This window comes from Nasonia vitripennis, chromosome 3 (assembly GCF_009193385.2).
Source record: "Nasonia vitripennis strain AsymCx chromosome 3, Nvit_psr_1.1, whole genome shotgun sequence".
Taxonomy (NCBI): domain Eukaryota; kingdom Metazoa; phylum Arthropoda; class Insecta; order Hymenoptera; family Pteromalidae; genus Nasonia; species Nasonia vitripennis.
The window spans coordinates 1,570,160-1,593,701 of record NC_045759.1 but is presented as its reverse complement, the minus strand read 5'-3'; the positions used below and the strand labels follow the sequence as shown (position 1 = coordinate 1,593,701).

The 23,542-nt window shown below is 46.7% G+C and overlaps 2 protein-coding genes across 2 annotated transcripts in view; one reads left to right on the top strand and one right to left on the bottom strand.

Moving 5' to 3' along the window:
• LOC100118612 (putative ATP-dependent DNA helicase Q1) overlaps positions 1–23,542 on the top strand; it is a 128,906-nt gene that overhangs the window by 92,287 nt on the left and 13,077 nt on the right. The gene's annotated exons all lie outside the window — the stretch shown is intronic.
• On the bottom strand, positions 16,596–18,951 carry CCE-A3 (carboxylesterase clade A, member 3). Its single transcript, NM_001172487.1, has 8 exons — positions 18,788–18,951; positions 18,441–18,732; positions 18,174–18,359; positions 17,898–18,097; positions 17,684–17,828; positions 17,301–17,636; positions 17,090–17,231; positions 16,596–16,918 (listed from the first exon to the last, which is right to left on the bottom strand). Exons 1-8 carry the CDS (start codon positions 18,920–18,922, stop codon positions 16,759–16,761), a joined length of 1,596 nt encoding a protein of 531 aa, NP_001165958.1. The 5' UTR covers positions 18,923–18,951; the 3' UTR covers positions 16,596–16,758.

The window sequence follows — 23,542 nt, the reverse complement described above, 5'->3', positions numbered from 1 at the left end:
CCGAGCCCGCCCGCGCAATCCAAGTGAATTCCATCGGATAACCAATTACTGCGCCCGCGCTTCTCTAGCCGAGCTGCTGGATAAATTGTAATAACGTTGTGAGTTCACTGCTATAGCTATGTATGTGCGCAGGGGAGAGCGTGAGGTATTTGTTAATGCAACTTTAATGAAATCTGATAATATGAGCATTGTGCGCGCAATCATGGATGTAATAATGCGCGCCTTTCCTCCTCTCTGTGCAGTTGCGATTCCTCTGATGGGGCTTGTATAGGTTGCTGCATGCGTGGGTGTTATTAACTGGGATTTAATCACGCGAGACATTTTCGCTGGAAGCTGCTGCTGCGTGGGAGGGAAGAGGGAAAAATTTCGGGAGAAGGAATCTTTTCGTCAAAAGCTGCACGTAAACGCTTCGGTTCGCTGGGGGTCGAAGAATCAATGGATAGTACGCAGCAGTGCAATTAAAAGCAATAGCAGTATCGAGCCGGCGAAACTGATTTTCTAGCCGTCATTAACAAGAACGAGCTTCTCCAACTATGCCTCTCTCTCTCTCTCTCTCTCTCCCTCGCTGGCTCGTTCTGATCCCTCTAATCATCCTATCATCAATCGCCGCTTCTAATCCTTCGGGCCAATTGGCCGCGAATCTATTGTCTCCATTGTCGATAACCTCGAACATCGGGCACATAGTCTAATGGGGGCCAGCAGTCGCGATTATCCGTTGAACTGCACGTGAACGTGGTTCTGGAGTGCTGAACTGCGGATACGCAAAAGTTGATATGCACGTCAAGTTTTAACCTTGTTGTTTTCTGTAGGGATTACTTCGCGTAAAGGTCTTCGATCGCATCCGCTTCGCATTTTCGTCAAAGCGTCCTTTGAAATAAAATCACTTCCGTCAAAAGCCCAGTTGCTCCGAATCGATAATCGTCGCACTCCCCCGCGGTAAACTTTCCAAAAACCTGCATCCAACGCACACCCACATCACCTGTATATTACACGCGGCCAATTATCGCGGCTAATCCTAGCCATAAATATCCTTGAGTTATATTTTCCAAGCCCGCGCGTCCCCTGCACACTCGCGATTCGACGGCCTCGTCGATGAGGCGAGCCGGTGTTTAGCCGTTAATCGCTCAATTAAATCGGATCACCGCGGATTAAACCGGACGCTCGCAGCCGCCGCTGCTGCTGCCATTTCGGGCCATTGGAAATTTACGAAAAGTTTCGAGCGCGGAAAAATGAATATACGATATGCGGGCGTTTGTTGTCCCGACGATTTTCCAGTTGATTCCAGAGAGAGCTTTCGCGTATTCTCTTTTTGCGATCAAAAGCTCAGCTGTGCGGGCTTTATACGAGCGCAGAGCGGGGGATTCGGGAATCGCTGGGTTAATAATGAAGCTGGTGACTTTGATAATAAAAGTATCGCGCGGAGTTATTTATGCCCCCGAACGGCTGCTTTTCAGCGATTGCGGCAGCGTTATCACGTTGTAACAAAGTGCTTGTCAAAGCTAATTTTTTTATACCTCGATCCCTTGAATATCGACCGAATGGGAAAAGAGCGAGTTCGTTTTTCGGCGTTCGCGAAAACGAGCGATAACGTCGAGAGCAGAGAGCGGAAATCGATACGCAAATCGCGCGGGCGGCCGAACGTCGTCGCGCCGAGAGAGAGAGAGAGAGAGAGAGAGAGAGAGAGAGAGAGAGAGAGAGAGAGAGAGAGAGAGATAGGATCGCGTTCCGGACCGGCTGGCGTCAGCTTGTGTAACTATCGGTAATTAATCAGAATCATCCCCGTACACGTAGATATATATACACAGAAGCGTACGAGCTGCCTTCCAGTAGTTAGCCAGTGACGTCACGCCCGTGGCGACATCTGGCCGGCCACTCACCGGACGCCCGGGGAACGGACCGGACTTGCAATCAAAATGACCCTCTCGCGCGCGCGTGTGCGCCGGATTGCGGGTGAGGTGCCCCATACAACAGTCCTGCAGGACTTTGTCTCGCGGAGGAGACGGCCGTGTCGCGAATTAATTTCGCATTTGACACGTGCTATATTCTCGGGATTATTTATCCTTCCCTTTGTTTTCCCTTTATGGACCTGATTACGATCGCGATTTACATGATGAAGAAGTTTTACGAAAGTTTATGATCGATGCCAGCTCGAAATTATCTTTTATTCGAAGAATATATCGAATATCTCATTAGCTCGATTTGCATTCCATAAATAAAGTTTCGGAACGCCTCGGCTGATCGATAAGTAATGCGATTATAAAAATATGAATTTCACATGAGCGCGCAGACTTCGCGTGCATCCGGTGTCCCTTATCGACTATAAACTTTTTAATGCCCATCGTGAAGCCCGAAAGTTACATGTATAATTCTCAAGATAAATGACGTTTACGGTACGAGGATAGTATCAATAGTACACTGAGAGCAGCCATATGTTAACTATTAACATACAGCTATTTGACATATAACATAGCTACGTTAACTATTAACATACGTATTATTGGCTCAAAAAGAACATGCCTATGTTAACAGTTAACATATATGTTTGCTGCTATGTTATTTTTCTCTCACTGCAAAACTGCAACGAACGGATTTCGATTTGCCGCCAGGAAACGTCAATTATTCAAATCAAAGCTCGATCCGAGGTGTAGGTACACGCTCGGGTTTAAATCAATTTCCGATAAAAGTAGCCTTAAATGCTCGATGATTTAGAAAAAAAAACATAAAATTTTTTCCTGGGTTCTTTTCTTATCGAGTGAAAAAAGCTCTCGATAGCTTCGCAAGACTCCTCAACCTGTTATGCATACCTCAAGACACCGAGAAACGCCCGAAGGGACGCATTTTCCGTTCGCGCGTCGTGCGGGTAATCTTCGCCAGACGCGAGATATTACATTTGAATAAACGTCATCGTGGCGATAAAGCCCCGCTTCGTATACGCATCCTATCCGTTGGCCTTCGGGCATCGCGTATTATATTGGCGCAAACATCCCGTGGGAAATATTTGCTAATATCGATCACCTCGTCATTAATACGCCCGACAAGCATCGAGTTGGAATTGCGACACATCTATCTTCAAGGATGAGACGAGTTTTTGTATTTTTCATTCCGTTTGTGCTCTAGTTTTAAATAATTTTGTATCTGAAATAAGAGTTAATCAACGGCGTAAAACATTCACCAGTTGGCTCGCGCGTCATTCTTTTTATTTAAAAATTGATCATTGAAGTTTAATGGATTCGCTGATCCGTGCGTGCGATTCAGGCGCATTCTTCTCTTTTTTCCCCTCCATGACTGTTTTTCAGGCGCATTGTTCCGCAAGCTGTGACGGGGGGCGGTCGAGTCATTTGCGATGTTTCGAGTGGAAAATATGGAAAGCTAAAAAGTTTTTAATTGATCGGAATACGATATGCCGGGCGACTTTATTCAATAAACGTAATCCGAGCGTTATTCGTTTTTAAACTTTTCAACGATATACATGCGCGCATCGAGAGTGAAGTTTATAATGGATGAAATTTTTAGAAACTGTGTCAATCATCCGAAAATACGAACCTTTGTTTAATAAACATTTTAAAAAAGTATACCGACTCGGTGACGATAAATCCATCGCTCCGGCAGGGCCGCTCTTTAAACCGCTTATTTTCATCCCCGCTCGCGAAACGATACACTCGGAAACGCGCAGGTGAAGAGCAAAGTCTCGCTCGATTCCCTCCTCCCTTTCTTCTTCTTGAAAAGCGAGAGCCGTGCGCGCTTAGTAGTAGTTATACCGCGGGAGAAAAGGGAGCGGTCTTCAAAAAAGTTCCCTCGCTCGGCCAAGCCACTCGAGTCAAGCTGTTTCTACACCCGCGCCTCCTTTCCAATTTCTTAAAGAGCCGAGCGACAATTTATGTGAGGCGTGTTCATAAACTTCCGACGTCACGCCCGAACTACCTGCGCGACTTCTATTTCTTCTTCTTGCGCTCGTTCACCGGCTTCTTTATGGAGCTCGTCGCGTTTTCTTCTCGCTTTTTTTTTATCGTTGGCTTCTCGCTCTTTGTTGCCGTTGATGGCTGGCTAAATGCTCGGTGGGGTGTGGGCGGGCTTGTGTGTACTTTAGAGGGGGTGCGATTGATTGCGTTCGAGTGACGGTATTTATTGCGGCTGTGATAAATGGCGAGTTTTTTTTCTTATTTACAATAACTCTGCGATTTGTAAATAATAAGTCGCTGTACTGCATTGTTTTCGGCTTTAAAAACTTGGCTTTCCCGTCTCCGTATTTTTTCGATACTTATTAGCTTCTGTCTCGAGCGCGTAAAACTTTAGTAATATCCCTCTTGTACGCGTATGTGTACGCACACGTGTTAGAATGGGGAAAGGGGCGTCGAGGCTCGAGAATTCACTTATTTACAAATAAAATTGTTTAAATTTGGAACTTACATAAAGCAAATACTGACAGCAAAAATTAATCCACACATATCAACCATAATTTGCGACGAGTGTTGACTTTCTAAAAATCTCGTACTAGCGGTTACCTTCTCGTCGGAAAACGCGCGCCGGAGAAGAAACGAAGACGACGTAGTACCCGGCTCGTCGCGGGATTGATCAGAGGCGCTCGCGAGCAGACGCTTTGCCGCGCGGCCGTGGCGTGGCAGCACGAGTTCCTACTCTTGACCCGCTCGGCGATGCAGCGCGCGTCTCGCGCTTGCGAAAAAGACGCCAAGACGCGACTGACATGTGCACGTATAAGCCGGTGTAATGGAAATCTAAGTGATTATGATTAATTCTAATGTTTGACAATAATAACATTTTTTCACCTTTGCATGATTTTATGATGACGTATTTTTTTTTTAGAAAGTTGTGTTTTTTCTAATAATTTTGAACATATAGTACAATAATGGTGCACGTTTTACTTCTCGAATCTCTTTAAGCTACTTACCAATTCAAAACAAAAGCATCTTCGCGTAATTCGTCCACCCCGCAAGCCCTTGCACCCCCTCTGCAATTAAGCGATTCCTCGCAGCAAAAGGAAGCCAACCACGTGCTCAGAGTACCGTCCAAATCGATACCAGTATAAACGCAGTTCCTACGAAATTATCGGCGCTCCACTGCCAGCGAATCGTCGGAATCTCTCTCTGCTCCAGAGCTGGAGTAAGAGAGAGAGAGAGAGGGAGAGAGAGAGAGAGAGAGAGAGAGAGAGAGAGAGAGAGAGAGAGAGAGAGAGAGACGGAGATATCTACGGGGCTAATTTGCTATTCGCGGAGGAAAAGGCCTCGGCGCTAATGAATCTCTATAGATTAACCCAATTAAGCATAAGGATGGCTCGTTAATTATTGCGAGGGAGAGAGGCCGGACGCGGAGAGAAGAAAGAGGGGGCTGTATAGTGCAGCGTTCTCTCAACGCAAGCGCATACAATTAGAGGTGCTAAATCCGTATACTGCGTCGCGAGGAATCGCCTAGTTACTGCAGGAACTGCGGCGGCTTTTTAAATGCGAGTGGAATAGCCCTGCAATTGTCATCGTCAACTGCTGTACTGTACTCGTACGACCTTTCGCTCGATAGTTCTTGCAAGTACGTGCGAATTTCTCCAACTTTGCTTAATTACGCGAATTCCTGTCCGAATCAACGAAATTCAATGAAAAACCCCTCGGATTATTCGCCGAAAAAAGGCGAGGAAGAAAAAAATCGCGCCGACACAACTTTTTCAACGGCGGCGCACTCGAGCGAAAGCGAACCGCCTTCGAACGAAAAGTTTAATTAAAACTTGGTACAATAAACAAATTAATTATCGCTTGCCGCGAATGAAAGCCCGCGCACATCATTGAAAGCGGCGGCGGGAGAAATTGTTTTGTCGGGCGTCGCTCTTTTTCCATCAACTTTCAAAACTGCCAGGCGAAGAAGCGAAATGAAAGGAGTCTCTCTTTCTCCCGGTGGCACACTTTTTCGTCGTGTCGCTCGCTCTTTCTTTCTCCTCCATCCTTTCCAATTAAAATTCAACGCCCACAAACTCTTGCCTAGTAATTGGCCGGGGAATCTCTTTAAGCGGCAAAATTACCCGGAAAAGGAGTTGTCCGCCGCCACCGCGCCGAAGAGAAATGAAGGGGTTGAGCGACGGCTGCATATACGTGTTTAGTCGAAGCATCGAGAACGATCCGTATAGCTATATAAAGCCTGTCTCTCATGCGAATTATTCTCAGGATTTCGGCTCTAATTCGTCGTTGCTTTTATTTTTAGAGAATCACCAGTGCACGTTTCCTGAGCTGTAACAAAGTAGCCGTTGAACAACTCCATCACAAATTGCCAATACGAGCCCTCAACTCTTTCCGCACGTCCTACACTCGAGCTACAACTTCGCGCTACAAAAAAAAGGGTTGACCCCCTCGCCCTCCCCAGCAGCCGCAGCTTCGCCTCCGGGGGGTCCCTGACCATCCGGGCGTATTACGCGCAGCGAGTCGGGGCCGCCGCGCCAAAGTCGAGTTATTAAATATACGTCCGATGTATGATCGAATAACCCAATTAGCGTCGAGTGGCAAGTGTGCAGCCGGCGCTTGCTTCGCGTATAATGGAATTTCCAAGTTTGGAAGGGGGTAAAACGCGCGTGGAACGACCCCGTTGACTTTTCGATCGGTCGATCATCCGACACGAGCCGCGCGTACATGCGTCTAAGTACTTGTACGCGCAAGCTCGAAAAGCTCCCTGGACTCGTGCAGATTTTGCGCTGCTCTTTTTTTTCGAGATTCGTCTTGGTACGCTTATTCTGGGGCCTTTGACTCTCTGATTCCGTATCCGATTTTCGCTTTGATCTTTGCGTCTGACTATTTTCAAATAAAAACCCGACAATAAGCTCTCCCGCACTTCCTGATAAACATCTGCCTCGAATTTTCGCTCCCCCTTCCACTTTTTCATTTCGCGCGCGCGCGCGCGCGTCACGAGATCCTCTCATTGCAGAGCGGCTGCAGCCCCTCGCGCCACATAAAACCGTGTAATTAGCTGCGCGTATAACGCCCTTCGTGTGCGGCGCACTGACAGCCGTGCACTTGCAGTAGCAGCAGCGAGAGATTGGCCTCTGCTACACGTGTTATTTATTTAAAGAGGGGCCTCGACGAGCGGCAGCAGCAGCTCTATACGCGCTATTGTTCAATTTTCGAGATAACGAGTCGGATTTTGTAAATAATGAATTTCATTTGCAGAGTTGTGATTTTTTATTGCCTGAATTGTCGATGCGGGTGTGGAGGGAGGGACACGGGAGCGGCTGGAATGCGATTGGATTTCCCTTTGAGATGAGACAAGTATTTTGAAAATGCATTTGGTTAATCGGAGGATTTTAATGAATCGCTGCAGCAGCGCAGACCGATGCGTGCGTATTTCGATAGCGGGGATTCAACAAGTCGCGTTCTTTTATGTTTTTTTTTGTCGGATTCTGTATTGATTTATCGGCTTGGCGGGAATCTCGTTGTTAGTTTATTACTATAATTAATCTTTCATTTCATACTGATTTCTTTGATGCACGAAAAAGATCAGATTATCGCGATCCATCATTCCGCGCAATATTCACACAGCTGCACAGAGAAGCTAGCTAAAGTGAGAGCGAGAGAGAGAGAGAGAGAGTCAGCTCGGGGTGGAGTGGGGCGGCTGGCGCAGCGCGAAGTACCCGCTAATTAATACCCCTAATTGCAGCGAGCCCACAGACAACAAGCGACGCGAGAGACAGGGCTGCAGCGGCAGCAGCAGCCGCATTACCACCGATCGGTATTATGCACCTGCGCGCACTACTGCAACGCGATGGAAAAAGGCGGTGGTCGGAGAATTATCGTGTTGCCGCGCTTGCACCGCGCGCTCGAGCTATTGCTTTTGTTTGCGGCAGAGTGGCCGTTGAATGCTCGTGAAATTTATTACTTTGTAGACGGTTTCGAGCACTCCCCCCTTCTCTCTTTGGCATTGTATGTAATTGTGTTGCGGAATATGAAAATTTGACGGCCCGCTGCGTTAATTGGGGTCGAAGTTAAACAGCTTGAATAATGGGAAAACTTGCTTTTGTGCTGCTGCTGCTGATGACTCTTACGGTGGTCATGTGCTTTTGAGATTTCGTATTATGTTTTCTGGAAAATTGTACTTGGAAACTTCGTTAGCGATACGCAATTCTATCGATAGACACGTTATGTACTTGGAGTTCTGTGTAATGACTCGCATAATCAAGACGCTATTACATGATGTAAATGCGTAATAACCCTGTGGATGGATTTTCTTCAGCTGATTGACACATTATCATCAACGAGATCTCGTTTTAATTAGTCTTACGTGTCTCGTGCGAATTCGGAGCATCCCTCATAAGAATATTCATAACTGGGTAGCTTATCGATTATCATAAACAACGCACAACGTTCCTTCTGTCCCTCCTTCGCGAGCGAGGTGCAAAAGACCGCGCTAACGACGTAAAAATACTACCCCGAGATTCTCAGCACCGACAAAGTATTAGGGTCGTGAGAAAGGGGACCGGTGTGCGTATGTGCGCGCCCACTATACATTATGTTTCTTTCCCTAGACTCGTTGCGCGGGGGAGAACTGCAAGAGCAAGATTCTTAAAAAAAAAAACGCGTACACGTATATTCTCCTTTTCACTCTCTTCCCCTCGGCCTTCTTACGTTATATTGAAAAAACGAGGTCTAAGTTATGGCGCTATCGCGGCAACGTGTCACCTTAGCGTTGTTGGCGTGTTCGACGAAGTTTTCAAACCTCGATGAGGTGAAATATTTTCGAACCTGTGTGTGTGTGTGTGTGTGTGTGTGTATGGACTTGTTCTTCAGAGAAAAGTTTTCGTGCCGCTTTAGTCGATGATTTACCGGATTGCTTTGGGTTCTTTTTGGATTCTGTGTTCGACATGGAGGGTCATAAAAAAATGTGTACTTGCTTTATTGATACTTTATTCAAATACTCTTATGACAAAGCTGTTTTTGTTGATCCAGCTAGGATCGTACACCTCAGTTCCATTGTTTATGCACAAGCATCTGGAATGTCCAAGGAAAACAGACATCTTCTTCATTCTGCACACCACGTGGTATCCTGGCTCGTGGCACTGGGTCGTTTGCATGCACGATTCCACCTCTGCAGGTGTGCATTCAGTTTGAATCGACTTTACACCTGGAGTGGAAAAAAAATTGTCAACTTTAGTATCGATCGGTATGCCAATAATTAGAACAGTATACTCACTTTTTGCAAAAACAGCGGTGAGAAGGATAAGAAAAAGAATATTCTTCATTTTGAACACGAGTTAGACGAACGAAATTAGAGTGTTAGTATAGCTCGAGTGGAAATGAGAGACAAACAGAACTTTGACCTTTTATAAATATCGGGAAAAATTATCCGTATCGCAGTTTTTATCAGAGAGACTTATTAAAATCCGAAGCTGAATGCAAAGAGCATGCCCGCATGCGCTTCAAGCATATCGAATGAAACTTTGATAATTCAAACTACGAAAGATTGCGAGAGCATCGCTATATTTACATGCTAATTTTTATTTTGATAAGGTTAATTTATGAAAGCTTCGGGCGGTTGATACGCGTAACATTTCGTAATTTTAGCACAATTCCGTTATTTATAAACCTAAATTAAAAGTAGTACAATCGACGTATACACACTCATCAGCCACCAACTGAAACAACAATGCAATCACTCAAAAAAAAAAAAAAGCATAAATCGCTTCGCGCAAGCTCTCAAATTTTCGACAACCCACTGCCTTAAAAGCGTAAAGAGACAATAATCCGATAAAGCTCTGTAGCTCCACACAGCCTCCGGAAAACAACAACGAGTAGCGCCGCGGCGGCAGTAGTAACTGGCGACATATGCTCAGACACTGTGCGTATAGCAGCAGCAGCACTGGCGCGTTATATATTAGAGACGTAGCGTGCGGCGGCGGGGGGTGTGACAGCATGGTTTTCCGGCAGGGCGGTTAACCGCACTCGTTAACCGGCCCATAACGCGTTACCTCGAGCCCCGCGGCGGCGGAGCGCAAATTGCGTGCACCTACATGCTATATACCGCTCCCTCCACTCCTCCGTTTATATCATAATGCGCTCTATCTCTCTGCGCCACTGTTGTTGCCGTCTCTGCCAGGGCTCGCTTCTATCGCTATTCGCGAGCGCGACAATTGAAAATTCCCTCGAAAGGGAGAGTGGCTAGCCGTGTGTGCGTCGAATGAACGGCTCTTTAACGTTGACGAGCTTGCAGAGCATTCTTTTAGGCCCTTGCTTTTGCGAGAGCTTTACCGTTGTAGTTTGGGAATTTCAAGGCCTTCGTATAAAAAGCACGATTAAATTATTCCTCCTCGTCGAGTGCACAGCAACGCATTTTCACGCGTCTGATGCTCAATAATCCACGTGCGCAGCTTCATCGCGTAACACAATGAGCGCGAAAAGATGGGAAGCGAAGAAAACGATTATCGACATTCATCCTCTTCGCAGCGCTGCGCGAACCCTTTCCGCGTGGGCTGGCGCTGTCAATATTACGCAAAATTCGATTAAACTGACGCGCGCGAATTTCCTCTCCGCTATACCGCGAGATACTTTCGAGAACTCGGCGATTCGGCCATACGCGTTATTTTATGCAAAAAGAAAGATCGTTAATTAGCAGTCGCGGTGAAAAGCGCGCCGATTCGTCAAACAAACGAGTGTCGAGCGTAAAACAAAGGAATAAGAGAAAACGCGCCGAAAAGTCAAGAAAGTCCAACCACCAGCGAAGCGCGACTGTACGTAGGAAAGAGAAGAGACAGAGAGAGAGAGAGAGAGAGAGAAGCGAGGCAAAGCAGAGGGAGGGAGTTCGGCTCTCTTTCTCTCTCCCGTCGACGTCGTCGTTTGCAGCGCCGCCGCCGCCGCCGCGGCTGCTTCATTAGAGGCTCTTAATTAACTTGCGGCGCGCACGCGACTTTGCACAATAGCGCGTCTATAGCCCCGGCAGCGCGCGCGCGCGAGTCAGGCTTACGCCATTCAATTACATGTTAATAATATACGCTCGGTTACATTGGCCTCGTTCCAGGCAGCGCACGACGAGAGCTTTTTCAGCAAAGAGCGCGCGAGGAACGACAATAAGCGATGGGGCGCGCCTGTGCGCGTTTACGAATTTTGCCGCGCGCTGAAAATTTCAAGCTCATTGTCTCGAAAACTCTTGCGTTGAATCTCGGACAACCGTAAGCCAGTCCTGATCAACGCAGTAGCTCTTTACGGCGGCACTTTGCTAACAATACCGGCGAACGTAAAAATCTCCCTCCCAAGGGAGGACGCAGTCACACACGCGAGCAGATTACGCCCGTCAATCGGGGATTTTACGCCGTCGCGTTGGGCCATTACAAATTTTACGTATCTGTCTCCCTCGCGAAAACACTTTAATTCGAGCTTGCAAGCGAGCTTTTTATAGACGAGCACGACCTGATTTCCGCGCGCTGCAGTTTAATCGCTCCGAGTGCCCGGAGGTTCCAGGTTATGAATTTGACGTCGCGCTGTGCTGTACATCCCCTCGGATCGAGATTTCGGTGCTAATGAATTTTTTAAGTTTCCTTTCTCCCCCAACTGCGCTCATCCCAAAGAATCACTCTCGATAGCCCACTCGATCCTCCGCCGGCGTTGAATACCTCCGAAAATTCCGAAGAAAAAAATCGAGCGAGTATACAAGTATAAGCGGCCGACATAGCGCCGTAAATAGCCCGAATGCCAGCTGCCGCTAATTAGTTGTATAAAGGCGTTCTTTCGTGCTCCGCCCTCGTATTTCGCAGAAGCTTATACTGTTAATTAACATGCCTCGAGAGCGCGCAGCCGAGGGATGCTGCTTCACCCCTTTCTTCTCGGAGAGCTTTACGGAAGATTCTCTCCGGAATCGTGCCGCGACCTCACGCTTACAACCTCCTGCTGTATCTCTCGCCTCTATACTCGCCGTTTTTCCGAAGAGCCGCGTATTTGGGCTATATCGAATTGTTTTTGGGGTCGAGTGCTGCGTTTTGGCTTTTTAATCAACTGCGGCGAGAGATTCCGCTTTTTGCAAGGTTTCCAGCTGAAATCTGAGAGCCAGGTTAATTGGAGCACTGGAGCGCTTCAATGAGGCCTGCGCGACTCGTCTTCCGAAATTGCTGAAAACAAAGAGGGATTGAATTTTACTTTTGAAAGGCTTGTTTCGAAGAAGCTTCGTTTATTTCCTTTTTCAATGCATAGAACGATGTGCTATACCACAGCAAAACCATACGTTGTTTAGCACACAGTCTCCCTTACGAACTGCTCGAGAAAAGTTCTCGCAAATTACGACGGGGCTATATCAACGTTTACGGCAACCCATGCGATAAGGGCGCGAGAAAACGCAGCAGCATCTGCGTGTACACGCGCGCGGCGGAGGAATCAAGGCGAAAAGTCAAGACGTCGCTCGAGAACGAGTCAGTCGGCGACTGTAAACCGGTCACGAATGACGGCACTTAGACGAGCTTTATCGGACGATTCGCGCGAGTTGATGCTCGGCGATCTATATTCAGCTGTGCTTTCGTTCGCGACGAACAAGAGAGACTATCTTGGCGCTTGATTCGATCGAGCGTCTCGGTGTCGTACTCCTCGTTCGATGAGTTATGTTTGTCGTTTCAGTGGAAAATTGCAGATCTGGTAAGACGCCGTAAAAAAGCTCGTTATCTTAACCCAATGAGTGTCGCATTCTAATTCCGCAAAAATCAAATAGTTCTCAGCACAATGAGATCTCTCGAAACGGCACTCTACGAGCAGCGATGACAAAGCTCCATTGTGCCTCTTACGACACAGCGCGGGGAGATAAAATACGATTATACGACCGAGACGACGAAGAGGCTGCAAAAAAATCACTGTGATTCTGCGGCGAATCGCTTACTTAAAGGGCAATAACGCGAGACATAGAGACGACGACGACGACGAGCTACTCGGCATCAGTGCCGACGATAGGGAGCAAAGAGGAAGAAGCTTAGAAGGGAGAATTCCGTCTCGTCTGCGCGCATTATAAGCTGCGAATATACACTATAAAGGAATTTTGTTGTAATGCGTATACTGTGGGACTGTTATTCCGCTTACAGAGCCATCGCTAATCAGGTGTGCTTAACGTTGCTCGAATTCAACATGATCTTCGATTCGCGTAAAAGCATGCGTTTTCCCTAATTGATTGGAAATTCATTAAATTGCTAAAGAGAATAAAGAGCATTATGTATACTACGTTGATAATCCTTTCATTAGTGCAGCTGTTGGGTCTGTTCTTGTGATGTAATGTTAAGGGGTCGTATAATGCTAGCATGACGACGTTTGATCAACGATAATTTCGAGCATTTTCAAACAATGGAATATTTAATCGTTTTCAAATTGCACTCGATTTCATCGTATCGCAACCACAACTGCCCTCGTCTCCTCGGCTCCTTCGGTTTGACGATCGCGTCGCTGCAGGTCGCGAGTGTGCGGTCGTTATCCATTGAATCCACGGGCAATAAAGCGCGGATTACACGAGCCGAGTGCAGCCACTGCGCTCTGCTTGAGACGTTTCGAGCTTAGGCTTTGGATGAGTGACGGTTTATTGATTCGATAGCGGGAAACGGGTTGATTTTACTGTCCCTCGGATAGATTGCGATGATTTATTTTAACAACCGGTATTATCGCGAGAATTGCAGCCAAAAGATACCGAAACTAAACATTTAATTAGCGATAACCCTGAAGCATACGTGCAGGCGAAAAAACGCACGTATAATAAAAACGGATTAAACGCAACGCTGAACACGTCCAAAAGCAAGGTATGATCCTTCCGCTCGAGCAAATCCGATTAAAAACTTCCTGCTCGCTCGCGATTTTTTCGTTCATCCGAAAGGTAAGGCTGTAAATTCGCCTGTTTGGTTTAGGGATTTTTTCGCTCCTGCCTCTCTCGGGATCCGCGAGCTCGTATTTACGCAGATTCGCGCCTTTTTCTCGCGACCCATACGTCGCTCGAACGTGACGCATGTTGCCGAGAGGAGGAAAATTATGGCGCTTAGCGCGAGATTACTCCGCGTGAAGAGCTATGGGCCGAGACAAATAGCAAAGAGAGATTATGCGCGACGGTGGATGAGTTATCGGCGTTGGTGATCGATTTCGCTGTACTTTCATTTTGCAAGGAAAAAGTACCACTGCTTATATAAGTCCAGCGAGAAATTCGGAAAAAGCCCCGCTGCTCCTGAACTCGAGTCAAAGTATAATCGAAAAGTGCGCACTTCCCGGCAGGTCGAAAGTAGTAACGGACTATATCCAATCAGCCTAGCGCCTCCTTATGCATTATGTAGACGAATTTCCCCCCAGTGCCTAGTTAAGCCTCGACTCGAACTTTCTCCAACTTCCCACTATAATCCGAGAGACAGAGAGAGAGAGGGCGACGGGGGATCCCCTAAAAACCTCCCTCCCCGCGCCGAATTCAAATATTATTCCCTCCCGACGCTCTCCCTCTCCTTCCGAAAAAGAGAGACGATAGTTCCTTCCGACTCGGGAGCATCGGGAAAAAGAAACGAGAAAATTAGCGAATAGAGGGAGAGTAGAGCTCTGGTAACGAGATCTTAACTCGTCGGCGCGGGCTGCGTCATAAACGCCAGACGCAGGCCTCTCTTCCGCCTCGCGTGTATCTCTCTGCAGAGTCCCGTGGGTCGCGGCGGCAACAATGAGACTCTGCGACCCGCCAGACGCTTTACTGCACCTAAGAGGCTGTCGGAGAAGCGCAGCTGCTCTGCCGCTTGATTCTACGACGGACCGAGATTGCCGCATACGATTGCCAAAACTCCAGTCGGTAACCGAGGAGTTTTTTAACTGACCAAAAACAACTTCTCCGTTCTATACGACAGCAGCGCCGCGCTACTAATTTTCTTACCCCTCTCGCTAGCGCGTACACATCGAATTCGGGAGCTTAATCCTGAGTTATAGCAGATTAGAGCATCAATTTAGCCGTCGAGGATCAGGTGCATCGTTCCGCGGCGCATATGCGCTGCTATATACCACGGCTCGCTCTCGGCTCTTCCCGGACGAGGACCGACTGACGCGCGTTATACGCGCGTAATTTCGTATTCAATTTATTATACGGCTTAATGAAAGAGTATTCAGCTTTACGACGCTAGAGAGCGGGAGATACTGATTTTTGAACCGCTGTACTCTTGTTCATAACTCCCTCGACATTGAAGCGCCGAGATAAGGGAGACGGACGATAGAAAAAAAACATTGGAAATCCGCGCTCGCGCGTTACGAACGTGTCGAACGCAAGTCGGCCTGGGCTTTTCCCGGATACGCGCCGGCGAAAGTATAAATCCGCTAAAATATCGGGAGATTAGCGCGCCGAACACGTCCTCTCCCCGTTTCTTCTCGTAACAATAATTTGTCGTTATCAAATATAACGGCCGAGCGTTTGTTTCGCTCTCTCTTTCGATTTTTCCCTCTATCTGTTGTCCTCTCGCTTTCGTGTTTTAGTTGGCTTACTCGCTCTCTTTCTCTCTCTTGGTCGGCCTATGGTATCGGATACATTGTTGCCTTTCCCCCCTTTATGTCTGTGCCTTTTTCCGGCTAGGCTGTAGTTTTGTTCGTTAGCTTTTGTCAGTCGAGCGATATCGAAAGATGCGATGATAGAGGTGTCGCTGCTGTGTTTCTTCGGCTCCTGAAACATTTCATTGTCGCGTGTGGAGTCGAATCAATAACAATTCGACGATATTAGGTGAGCCTCGAACCGAATACTGAAGTAAAATTTAATTTGCAACGCCGTGTGGTGTCTCCCGGACAATGTTTTGCTGCGGCTCTATAAAAACCGATCTCCCGGCCATTTTCCGCTCGGACATTAACTCTCTTACTCGCACTCTTTGCTTCCTCCGCTCGAATCCCCCCCCCCCTCGTTCCATAGCACCGGCCAGCGCGTCGATAAATGTTTGAGAAATAAAATTTTACTGCCGAATAATACCCCGGGAGTTTGTTGCTATTGAATTCCGGGCCATTTCGCCCTCCTCCACCTCCTCGTGCTATGTGTGTGTGTGTGTGTTTGTGTGTGTGTGTCTTTAGCTCTCTGTCTCTCTTTCCCTCTTTTTATTTTAACTGCAGTGCAGCCGGGACCGGATTATAACGCCAAAGCAGGACTAACGGCACTGCCGGTCTTAAAGCTCCTTTGATTTATCATTCACTTTCCTGGCGGACGCGAGGCTTTTTCGTCGATTCCATGCGACGCTCGACCGCGTTATTTCGAGAGAGAGAGAGAGAGAGAGAGAGAGAGAGAGAGAGAGAGAGAGAGAGAGAGAGAGCGTATATTTTCTCTGCAACCCTTTTGCAGCCGTGTATTTTTTCGGCTGGAGGATATCCAGTGGTTTTACAGTTCGCTTGATCGACGATTTCCCCCCCAGCTATCTCTCTCTATATAGCTGCTCCTAGTGATCGAATATTTAAAATTGATGAAATCGAGCTTTCGCTCAGTTTTTCATGCACTGCTGGAGGAATTATTTTCGGATTCCAGCCAGTCATTTGGAGAGTTTGTTAGTGCGCGCTCTGTGCTGATTGATTAATTAGATTATCGGTTTTTATAAATTGAAGTTTTGGGATGGAGGCTCGTTATCCGGTATGAGAGAGGAATTGAAAATTTGATAAACCTTTCAAGTGTATTACATGTGTAACGTTTGAAGTAACGATAGGAAGATAAATTGAGTTATTTATTCAGCTTATTCTTAACGTAAGAAAGGAAATCCTAGTTACATAAGCCATCTTATCTTTGGGACAGCTTCTTCAAGTACACTGTACGTATGACGATCCTAGTGATCCGTAAGATGACTCAGGCTACTATACTTTGAGCCGATGACAATTTTAACGACAAGTTTAGAACTGATTGCATGGTTAAGTCTTCATCGATATTTAAGTAACGCAAAACTGTCTTGTCAGTTACCGGCTTCCAATTCACGGGAATCAATTTTGATGTAGCAATCGTTGGCTTCCTGCACATACAAACATATTATGAAGACTACATTAGATGACGTTAGCTTTTTTTTTGCCCAGACAACGACTACTCATGTTGACTCGGATCAATCTAGTAATTTTTTGCTCCTTAGCATTTATCTCGAGTAACAAAAAATAAGCAATCAAGGAAATGTAGCCTTGACATTTACCCATATTTTGCGAAGTTTGTCCACAAAGTAGTCATTTGCTCCATGACTCGGTAATCTTTCGTGCCTTTTTTCAGGCCAACGTTTGCTTCGCCGTAAATCTTTCCTTTAAAAAGGTATCTCACGTCGTCAAAATGACTAACACCTGTTGAAAAAGATTATTTTTCAATTCATGCCATAAAAAAATTGGCTAAGATTTATTTGAACACGTAACCTGAAATCTGCGCCGCTGTTCCGAATTTTATAAATGACGACTCCGAATCGTAGGAAAGTTGATATAAGTACGTAGGTGACGTGCTTTCCTCGACCTGCACCTTCACGAACTCATGAATACCCTCCACAAAGAGCAGATCGGACATCGAGTCTACAAAGGATTCGAGATTGTCAACTGAGATGTTTTTGCTTTTGTAATACAGGCGCTTGGCTTGTTGTGGAGTCACTTGATATTTATTCAACACTTTTGCAGTATCGAATGGAAATGCCACGTTGATGTCCTGTCCCATCATTTTAAAGGCTTCGTCGTTTTTTACTTCTGAAATGCTGAATTCCTCTGATTTTAACGATGGTAATTTATTATTTTGTTATAATGTGTCGTACCTTGTACGAAAAATATTCCTTCGCGACTGGTATTACCCACAAGGTAAGGTATATGGACACCTTTATTTGCTTCCTTTTCGATGGACTGGGACATGAACGGGTTCGCGGATTTGGGATCGCTCGATGGCCCGAATATCAGTTTATCCTGGTCAAAATGACATTCGTTAAATCGTTTATACTTAACTACGCTCTTACGAGAGCGACTAATCTTTACCGTATGTCTAATCATTTCTTGCTGCGCTTCCAGCAGTCTTTTGGTGTCGATTGTTCTCAAAAATTCCACTATATCTTTGGAGTTGGTCAAAGGCTTGCCTAGCACCTTGCACAGATCACACGCGATTTTTTTTGGATTCTTGATTTCAGTCCAAGGATTAAAAATGACCCCGCTCTGAGAAATGGCTTTGTGCACGTAATCTAAAATTAAAAGATACTTGTAACGCGTCACATTTAATAGCAACCATTGTTTCATTTCGGCTGAAAATCCAAGCACCTTTCGATAACGGCGACAAGCACAAGTAGTGAACCGATGCACCTCCCGCGCTCTCGCCGAATATGGTAACGTTACCAGGGTCTCCTCCAAAATTTCCGATATTCTCGTGCACCCATCGAAGGGCCAAAGCTTGGTCTTTGAGTCCTTGGTTTCCAGTGGCATACTCGTCTTCTAGGTTTAGAAAGCCTTTTCGAAAAATAAAAATGTAAACACATCTTCTACCAAATGATCGAATGGTAAACGATCTATTACGAGCAGTTGTTTTACCAAGTACGCCGAGTCGGTAGTTCACCGAGACAAGTACAATATCATGTCCAACTAAATAGTCGGGCCCATAAAGTGTGTCGTAGGAAGAGCCAAATAGAAAAGCACCACCATGAATCCACACCATGACTGCCTTACGAGCGTTTGGCTTAGTCCCTGCTTTCACGTACACGTTCAAGCTAAGGCAGTCTTCATTTTCGGATTTCATTCGAACGGTGCTATCGTACTGCATGCTTATCGGACCGAACTTCGTTGCGTCTCTTATTCCCGTCCATTTTTTTATCGGCACTGGATCCTGAATATCGTATTGTTGAAATTCAGCATAGAATACAAAAAAGTGGAAAACTCACCTTAAATCTCAATTCACCAATCGGTGGTTCTGCATAGGGTATACCCTTAAAACTATAAATATCGAAGCCTTCGGAACTCTTTTCTACGACCCCGCGGATTTTTCCGCTACTCGTCTCTATTAATAAATCCATCATCCGTTTCTGTCGGTGTCTTGACTTTGACTGACTACACTTAACGTCGTATCCTACATCGCAGGCATGCAGCTACAAAGTATACGATGCGTTACGTCACGCGTATTATTCAACGAACATTACGGTCACTCTTGGAATCTGAACAGCGATAAGAATACGATAAATGAAATCGTATCAGTTCTCATTATGCCAAATAATTTATTCATTAACTGCAGCACCTCGCATATGTGCAAATCCACAGAAAACCGGACATTTCAGAGTGTCTGAGTGAACAAAATTGAAATTTGAGAGCACATCTACCAGACGAATTTTTTTGGGTTCCTTAGAATAACCTTGGGTTTCCGCGTTTTCCAAATACCCATAAGAGAATTTAAACTGCCTGGCAAAAAATAGGTATTTCGAAAACGCGGGAACCCAAGGTTTTTCGTGTTCTGGGTGGCCTAAGGAACCCAAAAGAGTTGGTCTGGTAGGTGTGCCCTCAAATTTCAATTTTGTTCACTCAGACCCCCTGAAGTGTTTAGGTTTCTGTGGATTTGCACATATACCAGCTACTCAAAATGCATTTGACAAAAAGCACTACAGCGCATAATTTTGCAGCCGCGAGCACTGAAAAAATTCACACGTGCAGACACTACACATACCTTTCACTTTTTAATGATTATTGTGGCTTGCGAAAGCGAGAGGCGCGCCGAGGCAGGTATGCATTAGCCGCATTAGCATATCTTTCCGCGAGTTAGAAATTGCCTGGTTGGTTCCGGCCCTCTCGAGTCGTCGCCTGTGCGCGGACGCACTCCAACTTTTAAGCTCCTCTTCTCTTTCCTGTGTATATGGCTCGCTCCACGGAGGCTCCCATATTCTCTCTCTTCGTCGGCTCTTCCTCGTCACCATCGTTTTCTTTATTAATAGATTTTTCTCTCTTTCGCGCATAGAGCATAGAGCGCGCCGGCCGCGTAAAAGTTGTAAGGCTGGAAGAGAGTGTGTATGAGAGGGGCGAGGGGGAATACGGAAAAAGGCCACTTGTAATTCCCGCGCGTTACCCTTTAATGGCCCTCGCTTTCGAGTGGTTTAATTAACGGTTTGTCGAAGGGTTCCTGTTGTTTTACTTTTTTGTAACGAGTGATTCGTGGATTTCAATAAATTATGCAAACTGTAGGTGCCCACGCGTTATACTTCGCCGATCAATCACAGTGGGAGACCATCGGAGCAGACGTGAAGCTCCCCTACTCCGGCAAACAAAATCATCGAGCGACAGACGCCTAATTAACCCGACAAAGACAAACACGCCGCCCAAAAACTCAACTCGAAGCAGCAGTACAAAGCCGAAGCGTTTACCTTCTCTCAAGGAGCCAGGCGGCCGTGAGAGGGTGAGAGGTTATACCGCAGCGGCGCCACTGCCGCTGCTGCTGCTGCTGCTGCTGCCCGAGGAGAATAATGTTAATGAAATACAGATACTATCTCTATAGAAGGAGCCCCTTGAGAGCAGTACTGCTGGCGGTGGTATTCGGAGACGTTGCCGCTACTGCCGTCGATGTCGCATTGTCGGGAAGGCATAGAAACGCGGGGGGAAGGGTGATTTTTTTCCTCGGAATTCCTCCGTGGTGAAAGTCGAAAACTGGTATTAATTGTAAAATAACTCGGAATCGCGAAGCGAAACACGTCATTCTCGATAACATCAGGGAATTCAGATATACCGCGAAAGTGCGAACGAAATCCCAGCCGCGCGCTTTTCGCTTCTCCGCCGGCAGCGCCGGGTCGACCTCATCCCCGCCACACTCGAATGCAGCGGCAAACAAACTATACACCGGCGTTTCGCTATATAGCCGGTAGAACGAATCTGCTCCCGCAGAGAGAGAGAGAGAGAGAGAGAGAGAGAGAGAGAGAGAGAGAGAGAGAGAGAGAGAGAGAGAGAGAGAGAGAGAGAGAACGGAGGCGGTAATTAAATTAATTAGCCATCTCTCGAGGATGCAAGAAGCGGCGCGCACTCACCCCCCCCCTCTCCTCTCGGTCCTTTTCTTCTCAGCGGACTTAATTATCAGGGGAAACTCTCTTCCGGCTATTTATTAGGTTTTTACCTTATAGCGTCGGGGAGGGAACAATCGGCGGTGTCGAGTGATTAATTCGAGACGAGGCTGCTGCTGCTGCAAAGTCAAGGCGAAACTTTAGCAGTTGCCCGCGGAACGAGCGAGCGAGTGCGGAGAGGGATTAAAAACAGAATCGGACCGGGGGAGAGAGAGAGAGAGAGAGGGATGCGGGGCTGGAGAAATGAAAGAGAGAAGGTTAATGAGAGGTATAAAGGAGCGCGAGGTGGAAAAGAAAGGAGGTAGGAAATTTCACGAGCGAGACAAGGAGCTTGAAAATTAAGCGACAAAATAGTGAGAGCGAGAGAGAGAGAGAGAGAGAGAGAGAGAGAGAGAGAGAGAGAGAGAGAGAGAGAGAGAAAGAGAGCGAGGCCGCTTTTCACGAAAGAAGGAAGCGAGTTACTCTCCGGGTAATTAGAAGCGCAGTTATATTTTGCGCGAGCTCGTCCTGCTTCAGTTTATAAACAAGGACTGTTAAATGAAGTTGCCGCCGCGCGGAGGCGCTTTAATGCGATATAGCCCGCGCACACGTGTGCGCGCTACTCGCAATTTGCGAGCGAGACCACCGCCCAATTATGGCCCTCTCTCCGGCCCCTTTGTCTCTTTCTCGCGGTCTTTCTCTTGTTACGCGAGTATGTCACTCAGCTCCTCGCTACCTGTGTGTGTGTGTGTGTGGGGGGGGGGGGGAGGGACTGGTAGGTACTTGGGTGCATTATGGATCTAACCGAGACGCGCGGATTTGAACGCTTTGAGCTCCGAGATGCTTGGATTAAAAAAAGCGTGTAACGCTTCGTTAAAAAAAAGGAGGGTAGCTGAATTCGCGTACGAAAATATAGCAGAATTACTCCGTAATTAGAAGAGCAATCGTGACTTTTCAAATTAGGCTAGAAAGAGAAAGAGAGAGAGCGAGTTCAGCTGGCGCAGAGCGTTAATTAGCTTCTCTCTCTCTCTCTCTCTCTCTCTCTCTCTCTCTCTCTCTCTCTCTCTCTCTCTCTCTCTCTACTGCGGAGCTGCAGGCGACCCTGCATTTTTGCCGTTGCAAAACGCGCGAGTAGTGCAGTGCCCGGTACCCGTGCGGCGCGCGGATTCTAAGAGCGCTAATTATCGGATTCGACTCCGGCGACTCTCGTCGGGCTGCTAGAAGCCCAGGGCTCATTTAACAGCGGGGACACGTTATTAGGTTATGAATAATGCGGAGATTTATGCGCGAGAGCGGCGAATTAATTGCCGCAGCGGAGTAGAAACTTTTTTCGAAATTCAGCGGCCCCCGCCTTCGAAAAGTTTGCGGCACTGCAGTCGTAGCGGATAGAACGCGATAATTAGCGCGCTTTTGAAATCCTGCAGTCTACTCGTGCCGGCGGAGCTTTTGCCTTTGTAGCTGCAACATTTTTTTGTATGTATGCCTGCTGCGAGGAAATGAAATTTAAGCTTAAATGTTTCGCGCTACGGGGAAAATCGAGATGCGCGCGCGTGGCCGCTTTGTTTAATTGAATTGCGACGAAAGAGCGTTTTTATCATTTCGAAATTCCCGAATTACGGTGTTCCGTTTCGCGAGGTAGAATCATTTTTCATGCACGTATGCGCTGCGGCTTTGATTCCGCGTAAATAAATATTTTTCGGCGAATTAAAAATTTCATAAATTTACGGAGTTTGCAAAGCGGTGCAAACTGCACGCGGGGAGAAACATTTGATGAACGTTTTAATTCTGTAACATGCAGCCTTTTTTCGGGGAAACATTTTACGGATATATTCGAAACAAAACGCGAATCGCGGAAGCGCAGCTCGCAAAGTTAATTAGATTTCATAATTAAATATTGTATGTAATCAAAGCCCTGCGATTTTATGAAGTTTGTTCATATGTATACTCCTACCTTTTAATTCCGGCATGAAACTTTATTTGACTGCCGTTGATTGTAATTAAAAAATATCTCGGTTTAATACGGCAATATTAGTTATTCAATAATCAAAACAGCTCGCTCAAATTTTTTCGAAAAAAAACTCCACTGCTCTGTACATCCATGCACGAAGGGCATTTTGCCGCGGAAGTCCCTACGGTACGCAAGAAAATACGCGGGTCTGCGAAGCCGCGTCAGCGTTGATACCCTTTGAATAGCCGCGGCGCGACCATCGCGAGTAACGGCCGTGGCGACCGTTAAATTTAATGTTTATCGACGTCCAGCCCGCGTAAAATTTAATTAATCCGAAAGTGATTATGACGGAAAAGGTGGCGGACGCGTAGCCCTTTTGCGGCAGCAGTGGGGATACGACGAGGCAGCAGCAGTCGTTGATGCTTTGGATGCGGTAGTAAAGCATGATCGCTTCGCTGGCTGCTGCTGCATACGCGAAATGGGAGATGTTGCTGGGCGTGGTTCATAGTTTTCGAGAGGTTTTCGAAGGGGTCCTCTTGAGAGCAAAGTTTAATAAGTTTTTTTTAACGATAAAAGATACTAGTATCTTTTTTTGTTATTAAACGTTCGAACGTAATAAAAGACTGCAAGTACACGCGCAATCCCTACAACGATCCATCTCCCTTTTCCGTACAACA